The sequence below is a fragment of the Balearica regulorum genome, chromosome 2 (genome assembly GCF_011004875.1).
Source record: "Balearica regulorum gibbericeps isolate bBalReg1 chromosome 2, bBalReg1.pri, whole genome shotgun sequence".
Lineage (NCBI taxonomy): Eukaryota > Metazoa > Chordata > Aves > Gruiformes > Gruidae > Balearica > Balearica regulorum.
Genome location: NC_046185.1, coordinates 39,092,791 through 39,113,582, shown reverse-complemented (window position 1 = coordinate 39,113,582; position 20,792 = coordinate 39,092,791). Strand labels below are relative to the sequence as shown.

Genomic DNA, 20,792 nt, shown 5'->3' with positions numbered 1-20,792 from the left:
TTGCATTTGAAGAAAAAAATTATTTTTATTGCAAAATATTATTTAAATGGAAATATAAAGCTGATGCTACTGCCATGAAATTACAAAGCAAACTTTATGCTTTACATTTTTACTTGAAACTCCCTAAAAATACAGGAACAGCTAAAACTCAGATAGACTTAAATCTAAAGTTGATCATTTGAACAAGGATATCAGCATGTAAAGGGGCTAAAGATCCATTACATCCACCTACACTAATAAGAGTTTGTCCTTTTCTGAACAGAGGAAAATCGTGGATTTTAAATTGATTTTAATAAAAAGTACATCTGTCTGTATGTGTATATATATGTACGTAAATTTATATATTTAAGTTTCATTCAAGATTCCAGTTTCATTCTATGTTTCTCTTCTACAGCTAAGCATCTACGTGAAATCACTCAAATGTTTGTATTCAAGCTAGTGTAGTAATACAGCTATAAATACAGAAAGCAGCAAGGTTATATCATACTTTATTATATTGTTATTTTCAGTAAGCATGATCAGAGTAAGAGGCTGGCAACGGGAAGTTTCTGTGTTCCAGTCCTGATTGTATCACTGAGTCAATGTGTCATTCATTCCCTTGTGTTCCTGTCAACCAGTTGTAAAATGTGTGAGAACATATTCTGCACTTTTTTTCTTAAGTGTTTTCTAAATTTAATCTGATATTTTTCTGTGCGGTGTCAAGATGATGTTAGTTCTCCCTTCTTTAGGAAAAAAACCAACAATACACAATTAAATGTGTTGGCAAAATCTATATTCATACATTACATGCCTACAAATTCTGTCAATATATACACCTATAGCTGTATATAAATCTGTGTGCTCATAATTATATCCTATGGATAATTATTATGCATACAATACATGTGAATTTCAGTATTTTTTATTGGTCTATGCTACACAAACATGGTTTTGGTTAAGTAAGATTCTAGATTAATCATTTGAATTAGTATTTAACTTCACTGATGGAAAAAAATCAAAAGAAATACTAAAATATTTCTCACCAGCAATATGTACAGTGAAAATATCTCCAAGTTTCTTTTGCTGATCCAGTAAGAATTTGAAAGCATCTTTCCTAAAAATCAAAGCTTTCCCAAGGTAAGGAATCCAGCCGTTTATTAGTGGGGGCTCTCCAGTCTTCCTGTTAAAAACAGAAAAAGAAAAATCAGGAATTAACTTTGGCATGAGAGCAACTCATCTTTATATCTATTTATATATTACACTTAGACTCACCATCTACATATATAATTCTTGCAATGTATAATATGTTGTACAGAAAGTTCTTCAGATATGATGGCAGGTTAAATCTAATCACACCTCTGAGCACAGAAGGCTCTGCGTGGTGATTAGGAAAAATAAGTGAGAGAAATTGAGATGCATTTAACTACAGGTCGTCCAGTTATTACCATCAAGTTATGAACACAGAAAAATGACATTCGGTAGAAAATCTCCCAGCAAAGAGTCCTCTCATTTTCAATATTTGGCGTGTCAGAGGAAGATGTATCGGAAGGCAATTATGACAGATTTAGGTAAATAGGACGCTGACATACCACACAAAAAACCTAGCCTTATAGATAACATTTTAAGAATTTCAGTTTACCAGCACGCAGAACAGCTCCCATTCTAACTAACTATCTTTAAACCACAGAATAATAATAGAGGCTGAACATTTACCATAATAAATCTTAGTTTCCGTATATTTATAGTCTCCTAAGCTAGAAATGTGTATGAACAGTTTAAGATGAAATTCTAGATAATGATATTTGCACTCCACTCTAAAAAAGCAGCCATGGTGTGTTAGCTATGTTTATGGAATAGTACAAAATACCTTTTAAGATTCTAATAAGTTACATTGTTCTTTAGAAAGGAAAAAATTTTCCCACACTGTCCTATTCCTGACTGCAAGTAAATGTCTTTCCTTCATTCTGGTCTATAGTTGCCAGAATCTGATTTACAACAAAGAAACATAAAGCGTGCTTGCTCTGGAAAGGATTAAAACAAATATTCGCGAACAACTCTGCTGCTACATCCCATCTGTGAAGGTGACTTATACTACATGCAGAACAACTCATTCTGATTAAACACAAGATATTTACTAGCTTGGATCTAATCAAAGATCAAGGGATCACAAGCTTTACTACTATCATACGCAGCATGGATTTTCATATAGCTGGATTAACCCTGTTGTAGCCACATTCTCCCCTGAACTGCCGTAACAAAAAAGAAAAGAAAAAAAAAGGTAAAAAAGATACGCTGTATTTAACTTTTTTTATTTTCCTAATTAAAACTGTCTGAGCAGGGAATTACAAGCCAAGGATTTGCTGTCTTACTTTAAAAAGTTGCTATAAATTTAATTTACAGATAAACAGATGTGGTCAAACCAAGCTGCACATCTCACGCTCTTTCTGTTTAACTGACTACGAATTAGGAATGGTAGTTTTCAAGAACATTCCTTTGTCCTCTGGAAAGCCAGTAAACCTTCTGGTCCAAACCCAACAATTTCCAATTTCACAGCTGACACATTTGCCCTGGCTTTTTCCTTTCTTTGGGTTTTGTGGCTTTGGGGTTTTGTTTGCTTGTTTTCTGGTGGTTTGGGTTTGGTGGGTTTATTTGGTTTTTGTTTTTTTGGTTTTTTTTAATTGTGGAGAAGGTGGAACTCCTCTTTTTTCAATACTTCCCATAAACCACTGCATTATCCATCCCCTAGCAGTCAAATAACAACACTATTTACTGAAGTGGTCCAGAAAACTTTGTAATCGTTAATTCTGTATTAAGTAAATACGAGAAAAGAACTAATCTGAGATTACACGAGAGGGATCACCAGCCCTGGAAGCATAACAGCCCACTCGATACCCTCAATTATCTCCTCCAAGCCTGCAAAGAATCTGGATGATTTCCCCATTTCCACCCCCCTCAGACTATTAAATCCCAGGAGCGGCCGCCTTTCACTTCCCGGGCTGGACGCTACGCCCCATAAGTAGCATCCTGACAAATATTTAGATAGGCTTTTTGTCATCTTCTAATTGAATGCATCTAATTTCACCCTCCACGTTCTGTCATTCGGTCAGAAGCTGTATTCTTCACAAGCTCTCTGCCGGGTTAAAAGGAGGCAGCTCAGAAATCCAGGGGAAAATTAACTTAATGCTCCAAGTCTGCAGGATCACATCAGGGAGACATTTTGCTATCGCAAAGACGTGAGGGTCATCGTTCGCTTCAGACATGTTTAGCTCAGCAGCAATAAGCTCAACACTGTTAAACACCGTGTCAAGGCTACATGGCTTTCAGAGCAAAATGTAACACCAGTTCAACTTACGACCCACAGCAGACTGATAACAGAAATGTGTCTTCATTTCTAGCTTTCCTTCTCTTTGGAAGATGGAGGTCATCTTCATGACTTATCGATGTCTGCCAACACACAGCAAAGAGCTCCGCGTATATTTTAGTGCTTCCCAAAATACAATGCTTCACTGCACAAACTTTTAAGCAGTGCAGTTCAGCTGACCCCGGCTTCCTGAAGGACTCTCACCCGCATCCCGGCTACCTCCAGAAGTTCCCGTTGCCTTCAGATGCTACACTGAGCCATTAATAAAGCCCACAGAAACTTTTCGTGCTTAATTAATTTGTTTATGAACTTTAACTCTGGACTCACACTTCACAGCTGTTGTAAAATTTGATAATTAGGCAAAATATTACAAATGTTAGTTACATTTTCCTCATGATACAATATATATTGTGGTAGTAAATGTAAAATATAGCTAAGAAATATAAAAGAGCAATATGAAGTGTTTTGATGGCAATTTACAATTGCAACTTTTTTAATTGAAGCATTTGGAACATCTCACCAGATTATGTTTTATTCAGACCTAGTTTAACTGCTTATATTCGAATTCACTTAACACACCCTGTAATATTCCCAGGCCTTTTAGCTCCACATTCCCGTTTTTTACAAATTGGGTTGGTTTTGCTTATATACAGGAATATCTTTACTTATTTGAGAAGCCTCTCTGAAGTCAGTAAGACTCAATGGACAAATTTCTCACATATGTGAGTGAATTTTGCAAATAAAGCATCAGCAACATGTCCAATGCAATCTATAAGTAGACGGATCAGTTACAAAGTGGAGGGAAAGCAACGCAGTTGTATCATCCATCATTGTTAAAAGGATAATTTCAAATGGCATTATGCAAAAATCAGCTGGCTATGAATTCAGCCTGTAAATAGAATTAGCAGATTTTGATAACTGTAATTTTTCTTTGCTTTTACAGGGAAAAGATACTTCCTTGTTAGCAAGTAATGAAGTTGCAATGTCGACCCAACCAAAGAAGGGAAGTTTTGCAGTTTGTTTACAGTTTCCTTACGCAAGATTTTTCAGCTCACCCAAAACACAGAAGTCACTGACTCAGGTGTGATTATTTAGCTACTGAGGTAAGGCAGTATTAAAAAATGTGGATGTTGTGGTGCCTATGTCTCACTTATGCTAAGCAGCAGTGATGCAATAAAGTAGAAGAAAAATGGGCTGCAACATAAATTATGTGAAAAATAGATTAAAAATATTTTTTTAATTCAACATCTCTAAACATTATTTTTTATTAGTGAAAGGGAATTATTTGAGAAACCCAAATAAGGTCCTTTGTTAAGCTCTGTGAACATTAACGTATTTTTTTTTTATCATAAAGAAAAAAACCCCTAAAGATTCACAAGCAAATAGACTTTGCCAACATTATATCTCGTAGAAATATTGTTGCTTTACAAAAGCACACAAGACTATTCTTTTGCTGGTTACACCACTTTAGCTCCTCTGCGGCATAGGGCATAGGATGAGTGTAAATGAGAGGAGAATCCTTCTCATTTCACTGGTTATTTGTATTCCAAAGGAGCAGATGCCTTCCAAATTATGCAAAAATCCACAGCGCATCTCGTACTATAGCAGATGAACAGGTTAATTTTTCTCTTTGCACATAATAAATCATAAGTGCTTTAACACCCATAGTCGCATTTCATGAACATAAACCTTCTGTTTAATAATGTCTGTTTACAACTAGAATCAGACATACAGTAATCTCTTGCCTGGGATAAACATTAATCCAGATCTGTCTAGAAAAATTATACAATTCATTACCATAAGTAATCTCTATTGTGCCCTGTGCTTAACCTTCATCTTTTTTCCTGTCCTATAATCTTGCAAATCCACCGGTGGTGTATGATTGGCATCTGGTGTTAACGCAGCCTTCACTGCACACAGCACAGCTGAAAAAGCCCTATGTGAACACGTCACTCTGCAGGGTACCGCCGGTTCAGCTGACCACTTCTCAACAGCTTTCACCAAAGGGTGAAAAAAACCCGCAAGCCAGGGAGAAAAAGGTCTAACAATGCCGATGATTGCCACAGAGAAGACATTTTAACTTTCCAAACCATCATTAACATCCACAAAAATTAAAGGTATCAGTCTGATTTTCCCATAGCATCTCTGGTCAAACCATCACATACCATGTCCAAGCTGGAACACACTGTGCCAGGGGACTTACAACAATGGAAATGGATTGGTACAGAAGTAGAACAAAAGCTATTATGAACATGTCAAAGCAGTTTGAGATTATTCACAGGCTCGATCACAATATTTAAGGAACAAGACATGACAGACAGTGTCTTTCCAGGGGCTTATGAACACTCTAACTGTGAGGAAAAGAATGAGGCCAAAGGCTTCAACCCCAAGAAAGGTAATGCCCAGAAATGTGGTGTCTGGAGTGTCTTCTTGGATTATGAAAGAGAGAACACAGGAAACTTAGGACAGGAGAAAGCCAGTGAGTCTATCTTCCTTTTTTTTTTTTTTTTTTTCTAATTTAGCAGTTACAGTTTTCCCCCCAGACCTGCTCATAGCATTAGGTGTTTTGTATCTATGAGGACAGAAAAAAATATTATCTTCCAAATATTTGCCCACAACACAATTTTTTGATACTTATAAAATTATGCATGCCTCAAACACCCTGTCTAGATTATCTGCCTCAGTGACCTCCTGGAACTCTAAATCTTCCAGGTTGAATACATGCGGTATGAAAAACTATTCCCTGCAGAACAAGCCAGACAAGAGGTTTAGCATTATACAATCTTCTACCTTTGAATTCTCAGCTTACATATCTCCTATGGAGGTAAGGACCAGATGCTGCTCCTATCTGATCACTATTTGGAGGCTTATGTAGAGTAAATGGATGCATCAGGCCAAGTCTTGACAGAGAGATGCAGACACGGATTGACTCAGCGAAGAAGAAACAAGAGCCCTGGGATGGAAAAAACCTCACGATGATGCTGCCTGTACTTTTGCCTAGGTAAAGTGATTTCATGATGCAGTACTGATAACCTCCTCTTTTTCATTAGGATAAAGATCACTTGTAGAAGAAAAGGAAAAAGATTCAGGAAAAAGTAGGAAATACACTTTTGAGCACACCAAGGACAAAAGAGTTTATCTGCGCTCCGAAAAAGAGCAGTACAGCAAAGACAGACTCTAGTGGTGATGTGAGACAAACTGGGAGAAATGCTGACGGAAACAAACTTACCAACCAGTGAATATTTATAGTAATTATATTTTTCCCCCCAGAAAAATCCAATCTTTTTGTTGAAAGCTTTTCATGTCAAGAACTTCTGGAATTTTAATAAAAATACTTTTTTTTTTCTTTTCCTAAAAGCATACAAGCTTTTTGTTGCGAAGAACTTTAACTTGTGTTGTAATCGGTTCATCACAGGAACCTCTTCTTTTTTCCTCTCTTCTAATAATTTCATTTGGGTCATCCCCAAATACAAAAAAACCCGCCAGTACTCAACAACTCATTCAGTAGCTCTGAAATATTGTTCTCTAGGAAATCATATTCTGTTGCCATTTTTTAGGCTACATTATCTCAACAACTGTAGGTTGACACTGTACATATCACCTCTACTATTACACCTCAAACCTATGTGTTGAAGGGCACATTCACAAATTCAACCACTACTTGTATTGAGTGGTTGGAACATTGCCTAAGAAGCTAAAAGGTGGGTAAATAGCATTGTGGGAAAGTAATCTCAACAGTTTACAAATGGAAACACACTGAAAAAGCCCTTTTGACTCAGGTTTTATCAGAGGCTGAAAATTCCCAGAGAAGTCCTACACAAAATGTAATGTAAAGTTTCTTATCAGTCAGAATAGGAGTCACGGCAAAGATAAAACCTGGCCAATGCGACCATAATTCAGCAATATTAAATGTTAATACAAATTCAGTGCTTATGGCCCTATCCTTGAAATCCTACTTTGTTTCTGCTCTGGGTTAGGTCAGTGAGAGCAGCCACAACTACTCAACACTTTCCCTGACAATGCCCAAGGTTATTCTATTACATTTTATGTTTGAGATCACTTGCTCAGCCCGGGGCTTTTCCTTTCTTAATTCAGCTTTCATCAAAGAAAAATAGGCTAGGAAAGGATGATGAGAGGTTACTTATTCCATGCCTCATATCCCAGGTAGGGTGCTTTGCACTGACTTCTTCCCTCATATTTGTCTATGCTGTTCTTGAAGATGCTCAGTAACAGAGACTCTACAGTCTCCCCAAGCAATCTGTCCTTATTATCAGGAAGTTTCTCTTCACATCTAACCTTTATCTTCATGTCGTACCTCAAACCCACTACTTCTCATTCTGCCTGCAAAGGATAAGAGAATAAATGATTCCCTTCACTTCTGCAGAAGCACTTAATGTATTTAAAGGTACTCATCATGTTCTCCCTTAGTCTTCTTTAGATTAAACAACCTCAATTTCTTCCAGTATTTCCTCATGACTGTTTTCTAGACCTCTACATATTAGTGTCATTCCCCTCTTGATTTTCTAATGTTAGCCCACACCCTTCTCTAGAGCAGCGTCCTGCACTGAGCTCAGCAGAGCAATTACCTCTTCCATCTCAAGGGTGACGTAGCCTTTGCCTCCGAGCGCAACCTCGGCTTTCTGTGCAAAATCACCACGGTGTGAATAAAAACCCAGCTTGGGAACCATTACAGCCCTCAGCCTTTTCCCAGAGAAAAGATCGTGGTCCTGTCCAGATGCTGTTGATTAGTCCTCTGTGTTTTCCAGTTCGTCATTTGGAACGCTAATCCCTCCTTTGCAGGCTTGCAGCCGCTCCTCTTTTGGTGTTATCCATAAACGTAAACACTTTTTTTTTTCTGTATTCATGTGAGAAGGATGGGATCAGAATAGGAAGTCCACCAGTATTTCCTTTTACCACTATCAGGATCATATTTATGCTGCACACTAACTGACTTTTCCTAAGAGAATCCAACAACCCTCACCTAATATCTGTCTCTTTCATAAGCCATTTCTGCACTTCAGTATACTGCCTTGCTGCAACACATGTTAAAACTGTACGCAGTAAGTAGCTCATGGTAGGAAATCATATTAACCGTCTGGCCTAGAAATGACAAGTGAAGTGTGGATAAGAATGTCAGCACTCCCCACAGAAATATATTCAAACAGGCAGATATCATTCTTTACGTAATAAAGACCAATCAAATAAATTCAGGAAATTTCAGAAACAGTGGTGGGACATCATCACGTTTAAAAAACCCTGGTAACAAGCAAAGAGACGAGAATGTTAGATGGAAAAATATTGCATCTTATGTGTGTGTGTAGCAACTGTATTTTCTTTAGGTATGTAGTATATAATTTCAGAAGTAAAATAAAAAATTAATTATAAAAATCAAATATTATTTCCTATAAAAGTGTATGAATGCTAAATAATGCAGGATGTTCATTGAAGCAAAGCAGGTAATGAAAATATACCCTTCAGTTCATCTAACTGAGCTGTCCAAAAGTTTGGTATCTTAGTTAATCCAGACATCTTTTAAGTTCTCTACAATCAATAGAGAGAAATGGAGTAAAAAGGCTTTCTGGAAGTATTGGCCTTTATGAACAATATAGATAGGCTAGAGTGAGTTTGGTGGCAAAGACAGGATGAGTCCCCTACATTTCCCCAATTCTGTCATGTCCCACATTTGGTTTTTATGTCAGTTTTCCTGGCCCACCAATTTGTAAACTTACTTCTCCTCCCCATGATCCCTCTGCGTACCTCTACCCTGGCTGCCCATCCCTCTCTGGGTGCCCCCCTGGACCTGCCACCACCATTCAACCCCTTTACCCACCCACTGTTAACTTCCTTCTCAAACCAAGCTCCTCTTCAGATCTGGGGAGCCTCTGTTCTCATCTCCTGATTGCCCCCTGGTTTCACTACTAGCTCATCCTCAGTCAAATCCCTTCTTGAATCCTGACCACCACCACAGCCACTGCAGACCACATATATAATGCGTCCGCACAGAGAATGCATGAGGCTGTTGGTGACTCTTGCCCATCCCCACCACGCTCTCCTGTCTGCCTATACCCATCTGTCATCTCCCGTCTTAGACAGAGATAGGAACAGCTTCTCTACACCATATATCTACACTTTACATACTGCAAAACTGATCTTCATTTGTGAGATCAAGCAGTATCGATAAAACCACTCCATTTTCTTCCAGTGAACATTAGCCCTTTTCAAGAAACTAGAACAACTCATTCAGAATGCATGTGTGTGTGTGTTAATGTACATGGATTTATGAACACAGATTATGTGTATATAAGCATACTCATTTCTATATATACACACACATATGCATATATGCAAACAGTAATTTCACCATAGGAAAAATAGTGTTGTTGCAATTCTTTCTGCAATGGTAACACATTTAGTTTTATTGAAATATTCAGTTTTATTGCAGTAAACTTCTGATGCTATAGTCATGGTGGTATCGTGAGTATCAGTATCACCCTGTTGACCTGAGTGCATTATATACCGTTATAGGACAACAACAGAACACTGCAAAAAACTGTTTTCTAGCTCACTCTGTCTACCACGCACATGATTTTCAAATACCAGCAGCCCACTCCTGATTTATTAAGGTAATTAACTAGAGAAACGGGGCCACATACTCTCTTAAAATCTGCATGCGCATAGCTTTATATGAACAAAAAAAATTGCTTTTAATCTTTAAAAAAGGATGCTATACGGCTATGAAGTCTTTAATTAACAATTTCATGACTCCCACAGTTATGGTTATGCATTCCCCAAGTGGAAGCACGGCAGCACATGGTGATCTGAAAGCAATTTCCTTCCTTTCCCCCATAAGCTTCAGATGTCAGACATTTCATGAGAAGTATTACAGAATTAACAATCAGGACATATATGTTTTGTTCAAAAATGTACTGAAAAATTCCCAAGTATAGTCTGAACAGTTGAATAAATACAAAAATACCCCAGGTACCTTACTTAGTCCACTTATTTGTAAATACAATTCGAAGTTGAAATGATATACTAAGAGAACGTAACTAATCTTGTCACTGAGGTATATATCACAGGAGAACAGCAACTGAATGGTGTACTCAGGTGAATGTTTCAAAAGCCTTAATGTTTGTAAGATGAACGTAGCATTAGTAAGTCTTCTTCCTTTTTAAAGTACTATACATACTTCCTTCCCAGATCCTTGTTTTATCTTTTTTCCTTCCAGTGTTTCAAGTCTATTGCACATGTTAAGAGAAACAGTGTTGTAACCGGACTCTCTGCTACACACTCATTCCCTCCTGCTTCATCTCCTTCTGCCGCCAGTCTAGATTAACATCTCAGTTTCTCTATCTGAACAGGTGTTACTTCTCTCAGCAGAGACTATAGGTGATTTATTTCAGCAGAAAGCACGTTGCAATCTGCATTCTTCCTCTTTCGCTCCTCTCTAGTTACTAGAAGTCCCTCCTTTCCTTCCCTCTTCCTAGATGTGCTTCTACACTCTTTCCTCACATCCCTCCTCTTCTTCCAAAACTTCACCACTTTGTTTTCCATCGCACTTGCACCCTTTCCCTCCTGCTCCTCTTTCCCCGAGCTCTGCTCTGGCTCTGCCCCTGCCTGCAATAGCACACATGGGTCTTTTTCAAGCCAGCCTTTCTCAGAGTTCGCAGCTGGGTAAGTCCTGTCCCTGCCTTAACAAGCTGCCAAAATTATGGGGCAACAAACCTGATTATTTGCTAATTTATTTTCTGGGGCTTATAGTTTTACTATGCGTATGAGCAGGACCCTTCCAGAATTCATACCACATGCTATGGAACAGTAACCCATCGAGTATCTAGTCTGAAGTGAGCGGATATGAAGTGCAGACTTTTATTGAGCATTTCTGGGTAGGACTAGCCTGAAACCAGACCTCTCATTATGAGGGAAATTTTGAAGTATCTTAAAGCACTTTTATTTTTAAATATATAAAAAAAATCTTAAATCTATTTCCCACAAAACAGCTGCTCCTCAATTTTATTTAGCAAATACCAGAATGAAGACAGCACAGCCTTCTCAGCATGCCCATAGCTTTTCCTAGGATGCTGAAAGGACTAACAAGAGGGATGGTTGTGCCCTCTCCTCCTTGGGCGGATTTGTGGTGCAGCCTGCAGCCACCCACAGCCCACGCAGTCACCCTGCATGTTGGGCAACGGGTCGCGCGTCTCACGGGCTATCTCTGCCCGACCTCCCCCTGGGGTGCTCTCATCTGCTTTTCCCTCTCCTGAGCCTAACACTCTGCTGAGCCTGTAACAGATTTAATATGTATTAATTTAAGAGCTTCAGTGTATTGCCTGAAAACAATGGTTTGATGCTTGGAAAATGTATTCCTTTAATTGGTCTGTGGCTGCCTTTCTTAAATATTTATGTAAACTCTATTGTGTTCAAGGGCATAAGGGTTAAACCTAAATGAAGCTCCTGGCCTTGTATTTGAGTGAGTTCTCTGGAATGTACAACATCCTTGTTGGTTTTAGGTAACCTAACTAATTCCAGTTTTAGGTAAATCAAGAATTCATTTTCATTCTGCAGTCACAGAAAGTAAAATATTATTAATTGAAGATCATAAGATGGAACAGTAACTGGGACAATGTAGGTCTGAACATGTTTTAAATCCCTCTGCTGTGAAAGATGGGAACAGAAAATATAAATACAATTCTCAATTTTTTTAATTAAATTGAGTAAATGTCAACTTGGGGACTGTAATCAGAGACATTACAATTGCAAATGAATACTTGTTTCATTGTTTTCCTAAGTTGTTTCCTGCAAAAAATAATACTTGGGTTATAAATGGATCATCTTTCTGAAGAGTCCAAGGCTTGCCTGTCCTAGATTTACTGAAATATATTATCCCTTTTGTGTTTTGTTTTTTTTTTTTCCCCAAAACAGATACCATCCAATTCTGTAATTTCATAAGATTACAGAATTGTTTAGATTGGAAAAGACCTTTAAGATCATCAAGTCCAACCATTAACCTAGCACTGACAAGTCCACCATTAAACCATGTCCCTAAGCGCCACATCTACATGTCTTTTCAATACCTCCAGGGATGGTGACTCAACCACTTCCCTGGGCAGCCTGTTCCAGTGCTTGATAAGCCTTTTGGTGAAGAAATTTTTCCTAATATCCAATCTAAACTTCCCCTGGCACAATTTGAGGCCATTTTCTCTTGTCCTATTGCTTGTTACTTGGGAGAAGAGACCAACACTCACCTGGCTACAACCTCCTTTCAGGGAGTTGTAGAGAGCAATAAGGTCTCCCCTCAGCCTCCTTTTCTCCAGGCTAAACAACCTCAGTTCCCTCAGGCACCCCTCATAAGACCTGTTCTCTAGACCCTTCGCCAACTTTGTTGCCCTTCTCTGGACATGCTCCAGCACCTCAATGTCTTTCTTGTAGTGAGGGGCCCAAAACTGAACACAGCACTCGAGGTGCGGCCTCACCAGTGCCGAGTACAGGGGGACGATCACTTCCCTAGTCCTGCTGGCCACACAGTTTCTGATACAAGCCAGGATGCTGTTGGCCCTCCTGGCCACCTGGGCACACTGCTGGCTCATATTCAGCCAGCTGTCCCCATGCATCCAACAAACGATGGAGATGCTCTTTAGCCTTCCTTTTGCTGCTAATGTATTTATAGAAACATTTTTTATTGTCTTTTATGGCAGTAGCCAGATTAAATTCTAGTTGGGCTTTGGTCCTAATTTTCTCCCTGCATAACCTCACGACATCCTTGTAGTCCTCCTGAATTGCCTGCCTCTTCTTCCAAAGGTCATAAACTCTCCTTTTTTTCCTGAGTTCCAGCAAAAGGTCTCTTTTCAGCCAGGCCGGTCTTCTTCCTCACCAGCCTTTCAGCACATGGGGATGGCCTGCTCCTGCACCTTTAAGATTTCCTTCTTGAAGAATGTCCAGCCTTCCTGGACTTCTTTGCTCTTCAGGACTGCCCCCCATGGGACTCTGTCAACCAGTTTCCTAAACAGGCCAAGGAAGTCCAAGGTAGTAGCTCTGCTGACCCCCCTCCTTACTTCTCTGTGAATTGAAAACTCAATCATTTCATGCTTGCTGTGCTCAAGATGGCCCCCAATCATCACATCACCGACAAGTCTTTCTCTGTTTGCAAACAACAGGTCCAGTGGAGCGCCTTCCCTAGTTGACTCCCTCACCAGCTGTGTCAGGAAGTTATCTTCCACATGCTCCAGGAACCTCCTAGACTGTTTCCTCTCTGCTGTACTGTATTTCCAGCAGACATTTGGTAAGTTGAAGTTCCCCATAAGAACAAGGGCTACCAATTGTGAGACTTCTCCCAGCTGCTTATAGAATATTTTGTCTGCCTCTTCATCCTAGTTGGGCGGTCTATAACATGCTCCCACCATGATATCTGCCTTGCTGGCCTTCCCTTTCATCCTTACCCATAAACCCTCAACCCTATTGTCACCATCATCAAGCATTAGACAATTAAAACACTCCCTAACACACAGGGCTACCCCACCGTCTCTCCTTCCTTGCCTATCCCTCCTGAAGAGTTTGTAGCCATCCATTGCAGCACTTCAGTTGTGGGAGTCATCCCACCATGTTTCCATGATGGCAACTATATCACAGCTTTCCTGCTGCGCAATGGTTTCCAGTTTCTCCTGTTTGTTGCCCATGCTGTGAGCATTGGTGTAGAGGCACTTCAATTGGGCTATTGATCCTGCCAATTAGAATTAGGAGCCCTAATTCCTACGTGACCATTCTCAGATGCTTCATCAATATTCATCAATAACTTTTGTGTCTTTGCTGCCGCATGGCTCTCCATCTCCTACCTCCACTGAGATGGCAGACTGAAAGACCTCGCTAGCACAACATCCATCAAACATTGGCGTGCCGCCCCCAGGCTTATCTCTAGCAAGCCTGGTTTTATCCCTTTTCCCCTTTAAATCTAGTTTAAAGCTCTTTCGATGAGCCCTGCTAACTCCTGTGCAAAAATCGTTTTCCGTCTTTGAGACAGGTGTACTCCGTCTGTCGCCAGCAGGCCTGGTGTCATGTAGACTGACACATGATCAAAACCTCCAAATTTCTGCCGGTGACACCAGGCTCAGAGCCAGGTGTTGATCTGCTGGCTCTTCCTGCTTCTTCCCTCATCATTCCCTGCAACTGGAAGGGTTGAGGAGAACACTACTTGTGCTCCTGATCCCTTAACCAGTTATCCCAAGTCACTGAAGTCTCTCTTGATTGCCTTCAGACTTCTTGTTGCAACTTCATCATTGACTACCTGAAAAATCAACAATGGATAGCAATCTGAGGGCCATACCAGGGTAGGAAGCTTTCTTTTCACATCTTTAAACTGGGCCCCATGGAGGCAGCAGACTTGCCTAAGAAGTGGGTCCAGTCTGCACACTGGGCCTTCTGTTCCCTTCAGAAGGGAGTCTCCTATGACAATGACCCGTCTTTCTTTCTTTATGGAAGCAATTCTGACACAGGGCAAGAGGCCGACTTAACTTCGGTGACACCTCCAAGCTAGACGAACCATCATCCTCCTTACTGTTTGGTTCTACTTGCAAAGCCTCATACCCGTTATGCCAGGGCACCTGGGAAGGTGGGGCAGTCACAGGGCAGACAGACCTGCTGCATGGGGCAGGAGCTTGTCACCATTGTCCCGTATCCTGTAAGTCACTGCGTTCAGCCAGGCAGAGAGAGGAGAGGACGTCCTCCATATCATGCACCCTGCCTGCCTGTGGGGCCTGTCCCAGGGAAGGTAAGGTGCAATTCCAGCAGTCAGTCCCTCTCTCGCACTCCCTGATACTCCTCAACCTACTCACCTCCTCCCAGAGCTCTGTCACGAAAGCAGAGGAGTTCCTCCACCTGGGTGCACCTCCCACAGGTATGCTCACTGCTGCCTCTAGTACCGGTGTAAGAGCAGGGCACACCCTGCACCCTACACCTGCATGGCACCATGTTCCCACCAGAGCTCTGTCTGGGGAGCTGTGTCAGTCATGGTGGGTGCAGAGCTTGGAGAGGCCATGCCTTTCTGCTGGGTGGATACCATTGCTCCCTGGTCGAGCCAGCAGTGCTTCAGCGCCCTTCCCACATGCCCTTCCATGCAAACTGCCACACCATGCCCTGTTTGCCCACCCGGGTCACTCGTGCTCCCTAAGGGCTTCTTTTATACGTGTGGGGGACTTGGCCGCCATGGCTCCTGGCCCCACGTGGGTCTCGTCAGCTGCTGTCGTGCAAGCTGCAGGCTCCTGCCAGCTCTCTCGGCTTCACCGAAGGTTCCCCCGGTTTGGGAAACCCCCCTTGCGCACTGTGCTGGAGCGCTCCACCACAGATCGTGCCAGCACTGGAGCTGGTCCCCTTGGCAACTGACTAATTTCCTACTTTGGTTCAAGGGTATAGGATAGATCTAAACTCCCTGGCACAGGTAACAGTAATTTCCACTTTCCATCAAGTAAAAGGGCTTGAATTTGAAAATTAGAAATTTTGTTAAAGACATGTTCAATATTTTCCAACAGGCAATTCCCACTGAGAACTATTACATCTGTTTTGAAGCCCCACATAATTAAATGCGGAATCCCAAAGAGTGGATGAGGCAGCTGCCTATACACGGGACACAAAATTCTTGGAAGTGTCAAAGCTTCATGGAACCTTAAAAGTTTAGAACATTTCTATTGGGAAGATAATGAGCTTTACAGGTTCTAATGAAAAGAAAGTGGATGCAGCCAGAGAAGGAGACAAAGATTCAGAACACCTCATCCATGTTACTATTACTGTGCAGAAATGGATGCAAACTTTGGACTATGGCCACGTGGCTCACCTATTCATCATTCCTCTTATTGAAACACCTCCAAGGCTGGCTCTACAGCCACTTATTTGGTACACAAAGCTGTAGGTGTGGGTGTTTTAGAGTACACTCAAGGGTGCTCTCTCATGTGGCTGGCTACTTGACCCCGCAGCTAGCTCATTTGCACCTCAAATTTTGTCACACGACTGATGCTGAATAGAAAAAACAGCCCAGATTTCTTCCTTGAAGGACCTTCATATTGCTTGCCAGAAGACAGTTGCATGTGTACAAGTCTGAAAATCCTCTAGCTCAGGTTGCCAGTAAAGTTGATATGAGATACCCTGGACGCCAGACCCTGCAGGGATGAGCCACCTCAGATAGATCATAGATGCAACTTGCAATCTTACTTCCATCTGTATGCCCAAATCCCGAAGCATGTACTTCCTATTGTCCCAGTATTTGAATATTTGGAATTCAGTCAGATTCTGCAATTTTTATTTGTTCCAACTGAAAGCCACTGTGTCTTACAAGTACAATGGATCTCCGTTATACCAAAGGGTGGATAACAACAAACAGCATTGTAAATTGATGGAGAAATGTGCAAAGGATGGACTCACTGAAGTCAATACTAGCTTGACTGTTCAGACTAATTGTGAAAAGATTTCATGTTGTGTGCTGCACTGAGAAGTCAGGTATGGGTTGAGTCCTGAATTTCCTATGAAAATCTACATGCTGTCCTGTTGTTTGCAATCAATTGGTGACATCATGGAGATGACAAGCAGTGCATCAAAGGCATGGCCAGAGGGTGCATTGGCCATGCTGAATTTTGTTTTGGGGGTAGGCAGGAATCCTGAGTAGCAGGTTTTCCTAGCTATAGCTCTACTTTGGTTATAAACTTGAGTCTTTACAGAAGGAATTTAAGTTCTCCATCACCAATAATTATTCCATTTATATGCTGTATTTTGCATCTTTGGTTTTATTATTTTTCAATTAGAAAAAAATCCTAAGAAAATGAAAATGAGAAATGAAAGGTTATCAGTAAAAAATTTTAACATTTCAATTTCAAGCATTTGCACCATTCTGATCCAATGTAGCCTTCTGCTAATGATACATCTGTCATTTTATTGACACCCCTAAACAGATTTATTCTCTTTTCTAATTAAGAGACAAAGCTGATTATGTCAATCTATGAACTGACATCTGAGTGCTTTTGTTACAATGTAAGAAGCAATGAATATGACTATTGTTATGCTAAAACAAAAAACTTGGGAATTTTAACTGGAAAACCCAAGATAGCAAAATATATAATGGCTAAATTAAAACAGATTCTTCCTATTCATGCAAAATGCACATGTGATTGTATATAATTAAATGAAGATACTGTGTGAAAAATTAATTCCCAGTAATAGAAAACATAAAGCAACAATGGTACATATTATGCCTGACTAAAATATGTGAGGAGAAATCATCAGATCGTAAAACATCTCAAACAAATAAATGACAGACTAAGCCATCAATCCCCAAGGAAAAATTAAGCTATTAAATAATCCAAAATGCTTGGATGTCAGGACATGATTTCAGCTCCATCCTGCTGCTAAATCAAAGATACCTGCTCAGTGGGCTCTCCCATGCAAAGGAATACATCTGGAAGTATTCTCCAGTACTGCTCTGTGAATTAATTGGGAGTGCAGAGAATATCCAGTGTTCACCACTTCCCCCAAGCTACCATAAACGTTGCTCTGTTTTGTGAACCAGAACTAACTGCAATGACTGCTCAACCTGGTGAATTGATAGGTATTTTTAAGACAATACTGTGGATGGGATGAAATGCCCACCATTGTAGGATGGTCTTTGTGTTTGGATGGACACAGGTAAGACCCTGGAACAAGCTTGCACACATCAGCATTAATTGCTGCAATCTGTCCTACCGAAAAAGGCCAGGGAGAAGACAGTCACAGGCAAATCCCACAGAATCAGACAATCTTTAGTATTTTGGGATGTTAGCAGTTTTCAGACTCAAAGATAATATGAAACAGTTTTCCCCTCAGTTGTGATTAAAGGCAACAGACAGAGGTTTTGTGTCTAGCACTAGATCTTCAGGACTACTGCTGGTGCTGAAGCTCCTGGCAGGAAAGCACTGAATCCTTTCCAAGGAACTCCACTGATCCCATGTAAGAGGTTCCTGCTGATGGTAACAGGTGTCCTCAGGACAGAGTTTAAATTACTGAAGACTGACACAGCTCTCTCTCCTGGCATCAACTGAGCTAAATGAATTTACACCCTGAAGATCTAGTCCTCAGCTGCTGACTGTGTCAACCAGTGTTGATATACATCCAACCATTGTTCTTTTTTCCTTTAACAACTTCTGTTCTAAACTATCAGAAAAAGCCAAGATGTTACAAGCTACAGTATCAATGGAATTACATTTAATTGTGGATTATAGCATCCATGCTCCCTCACATGCACACCACATCTGTGGTTTCAAACTACCATTCTTCCACCATTTGCTGGTCAAGGGATGCTTGACCCTCAGATAACTAGAGGCAGTGAGTGGCTGAATGTCTGAGATCTTCCACCTCTGCCTTCACAGAGGTTTAGTCAGTGGGGAAGGTACCTCCTTACACTTTTATTAAAATAAATCTGGAAGTATAAACTACATCCTTTCCATTGGATGTGCAGGTTATGCATATGTCTCTGCGTAACTGCAGAGATATGCAAGACAGGAGATGTCTACTACTTATAAGACCAATGGTCTTGCTCAGAACTTAAAAAAAGCACATCACGGAATTCCCAGTTGACTGAAAATGAAATTTTGGGAACTGCTTTTAATGAATTATTAAAAGGGATAATAATTTTTCTTCTCCTACAGGATCTCTTCTGTCAGCCCACTCAATAATCTGTTGTTATAATCAGTTCAATAGCATTCCAATTCTGATGTTTACCCACTAGTAAGGTTGGTCTGTTCACTGCTTAGTGGGAGAAAGGGAAGGTTTCAGAATGTACACCCTTTGGCTTGGAAAACGTCATGATCTTCTTCTAAGCCACAAACATTTTGCTCACACTGAAGCAGCAAGATCGGGACATTTATGGAAGAGTTTGGAAACACATCACACTCTTAACTGCAGCTTCCATCACATACAGGGTGACTGACAACAGGATCAAAACATCCAAATCCCAACTGTAAATATCTGGAGTTAGGATTACTGAACAAAAAATTATTGCTGATATTTGGTATTTATATTCTTTAGAATTTTCCTCTTCTTAAAAGAAAAAAAGAAAGGAAAAAAAAAATCAGTCTCATGTTTTTCTCCCAATCTGGGATGTGCATTTGGCTTATAAGGGCAGGTAACTAAAAGCCAAATTAAAATCATGAGCTAGACTCAATGGTATAAATCCACATAGCAGCATTAATTTAAATATTGCTATTGGTAGGCCAAATGACACTGGGAAAGGGATAATATCCAATTAACATTGGTACACTAACAAAACTGACCGCAATGGTCACAGAATATGAACACCTGCCAATGTGTAGGACCTACACATCAGTCACCACCACAATGAGATTCCCAGGGAAAGGGGACTCTCTACATCTGAAGAACTCTCCAAAAATACCTTTGAAAAGCAGATTATTAAAAAAAACCCCTATCCCTGCACCTGGCCATTGCCCAGCCACAGAACTTCTCTTGCCTGTGCTGGGATCAGTTCCCACCGTAGTCAGCCACTGGACCTCTGCCAGCCACAGCAGAAGCAGGGGTCTTCCAGCAGAACAGGCATCATGGCTGTTTCTGTGCTTTCCCTTCTCTTCTGCTCCCCTGAGTCCCCCCCACCCCCCCACCCCCCCACCAGCTCCTCTGGCCGGGCTAGAGGACATGGCCAAAGGAAGAGAAGTACAGCCAAGACTTCGCTATGCCCCAGAAACCCCTCTCTCAGCTGGTGCAGGGTCACTGGCAGCCAAAATGATTTAGAGCAGCCTTCAGGCTATTCTAACTTACAGTGAGGGACTTGACTGACTCATTGCTGCTCCAGGACTGTGGGAACATAAAGCCACCTAAAGCCATTTTCAGATATCCCTGCTTCTGAGCTGTGCTATTTTATCCTTGCCTGTGACTGAAAAAAAAAACCAACCCTGAGAGGATGGGTTGTTAACACATCTTGCAGCTGCAATAATAGGGTGGTTTCCTTTGCCTTTCTTCTGCCTTTATTTTTTCTGTCAGCTTTGGCTTTACAGATAGCTCTGGTAGCATTCATAGCCCCGTGCTCCATCAGAGGTGGTGATTCATGGCAGTCTCTGCTCTATCGATTGGTCTTCAAAAGCTGAGGCTCCCATCAGCTGAAAGGCTGCGAGAAGGCGTGCCGCGCTGGAGTCTGCTGTCTGCACACAGGACAAGCGACGCTCTCCTCGTTCATACGCATGCCGTCCCTATCAGGAATCATTTTGTAATTTAGCGTCTTAATTTTTAAAGAATCAAATGCTAGTGACAGGCTAAACTGAAGAGAGATCAACCGTTTCATTTCATTGCTCATCAGCTTTGCTGATATTTTCACTCTGGCAGAATTTTGGTTTAAATTTCTACATTGACAATCTATTTTGTTAGTGCACAGAAAATATCAAACTATTCTACTAATTTCTGTAGTATTCATGCACTCAATATATACCTTCTATAT

General features: G+C 40.7%; 1 protein-coding gene across 4 annotated transcripts in view; it reads right to left on the bottom strand.

The window, feature by feature from the left end:
- CYP7B1 (cytochrome P450 family 7 subfamily B member 1) overlaps positions 1-20,792 on the bottom strand; it is a 126,057-nt gene that overhangs the window by 21,281 nt on the left and 83,984 nt on the right. For all 4 annotated transcript variants that reach the window (XM_075743992.1, XM_075743994.1, XM_075743993.1 and 1 more), the window contains one exon: positions 1,023-1,159. In XM_075743992.1, coding sequence (XP_075600107.1) covers positions 1,023-1,159 — 137 coding nt within the window. The remainder of the gene's footprint in view (positions 1-1,022; positions 1,160-20,792) is intronic.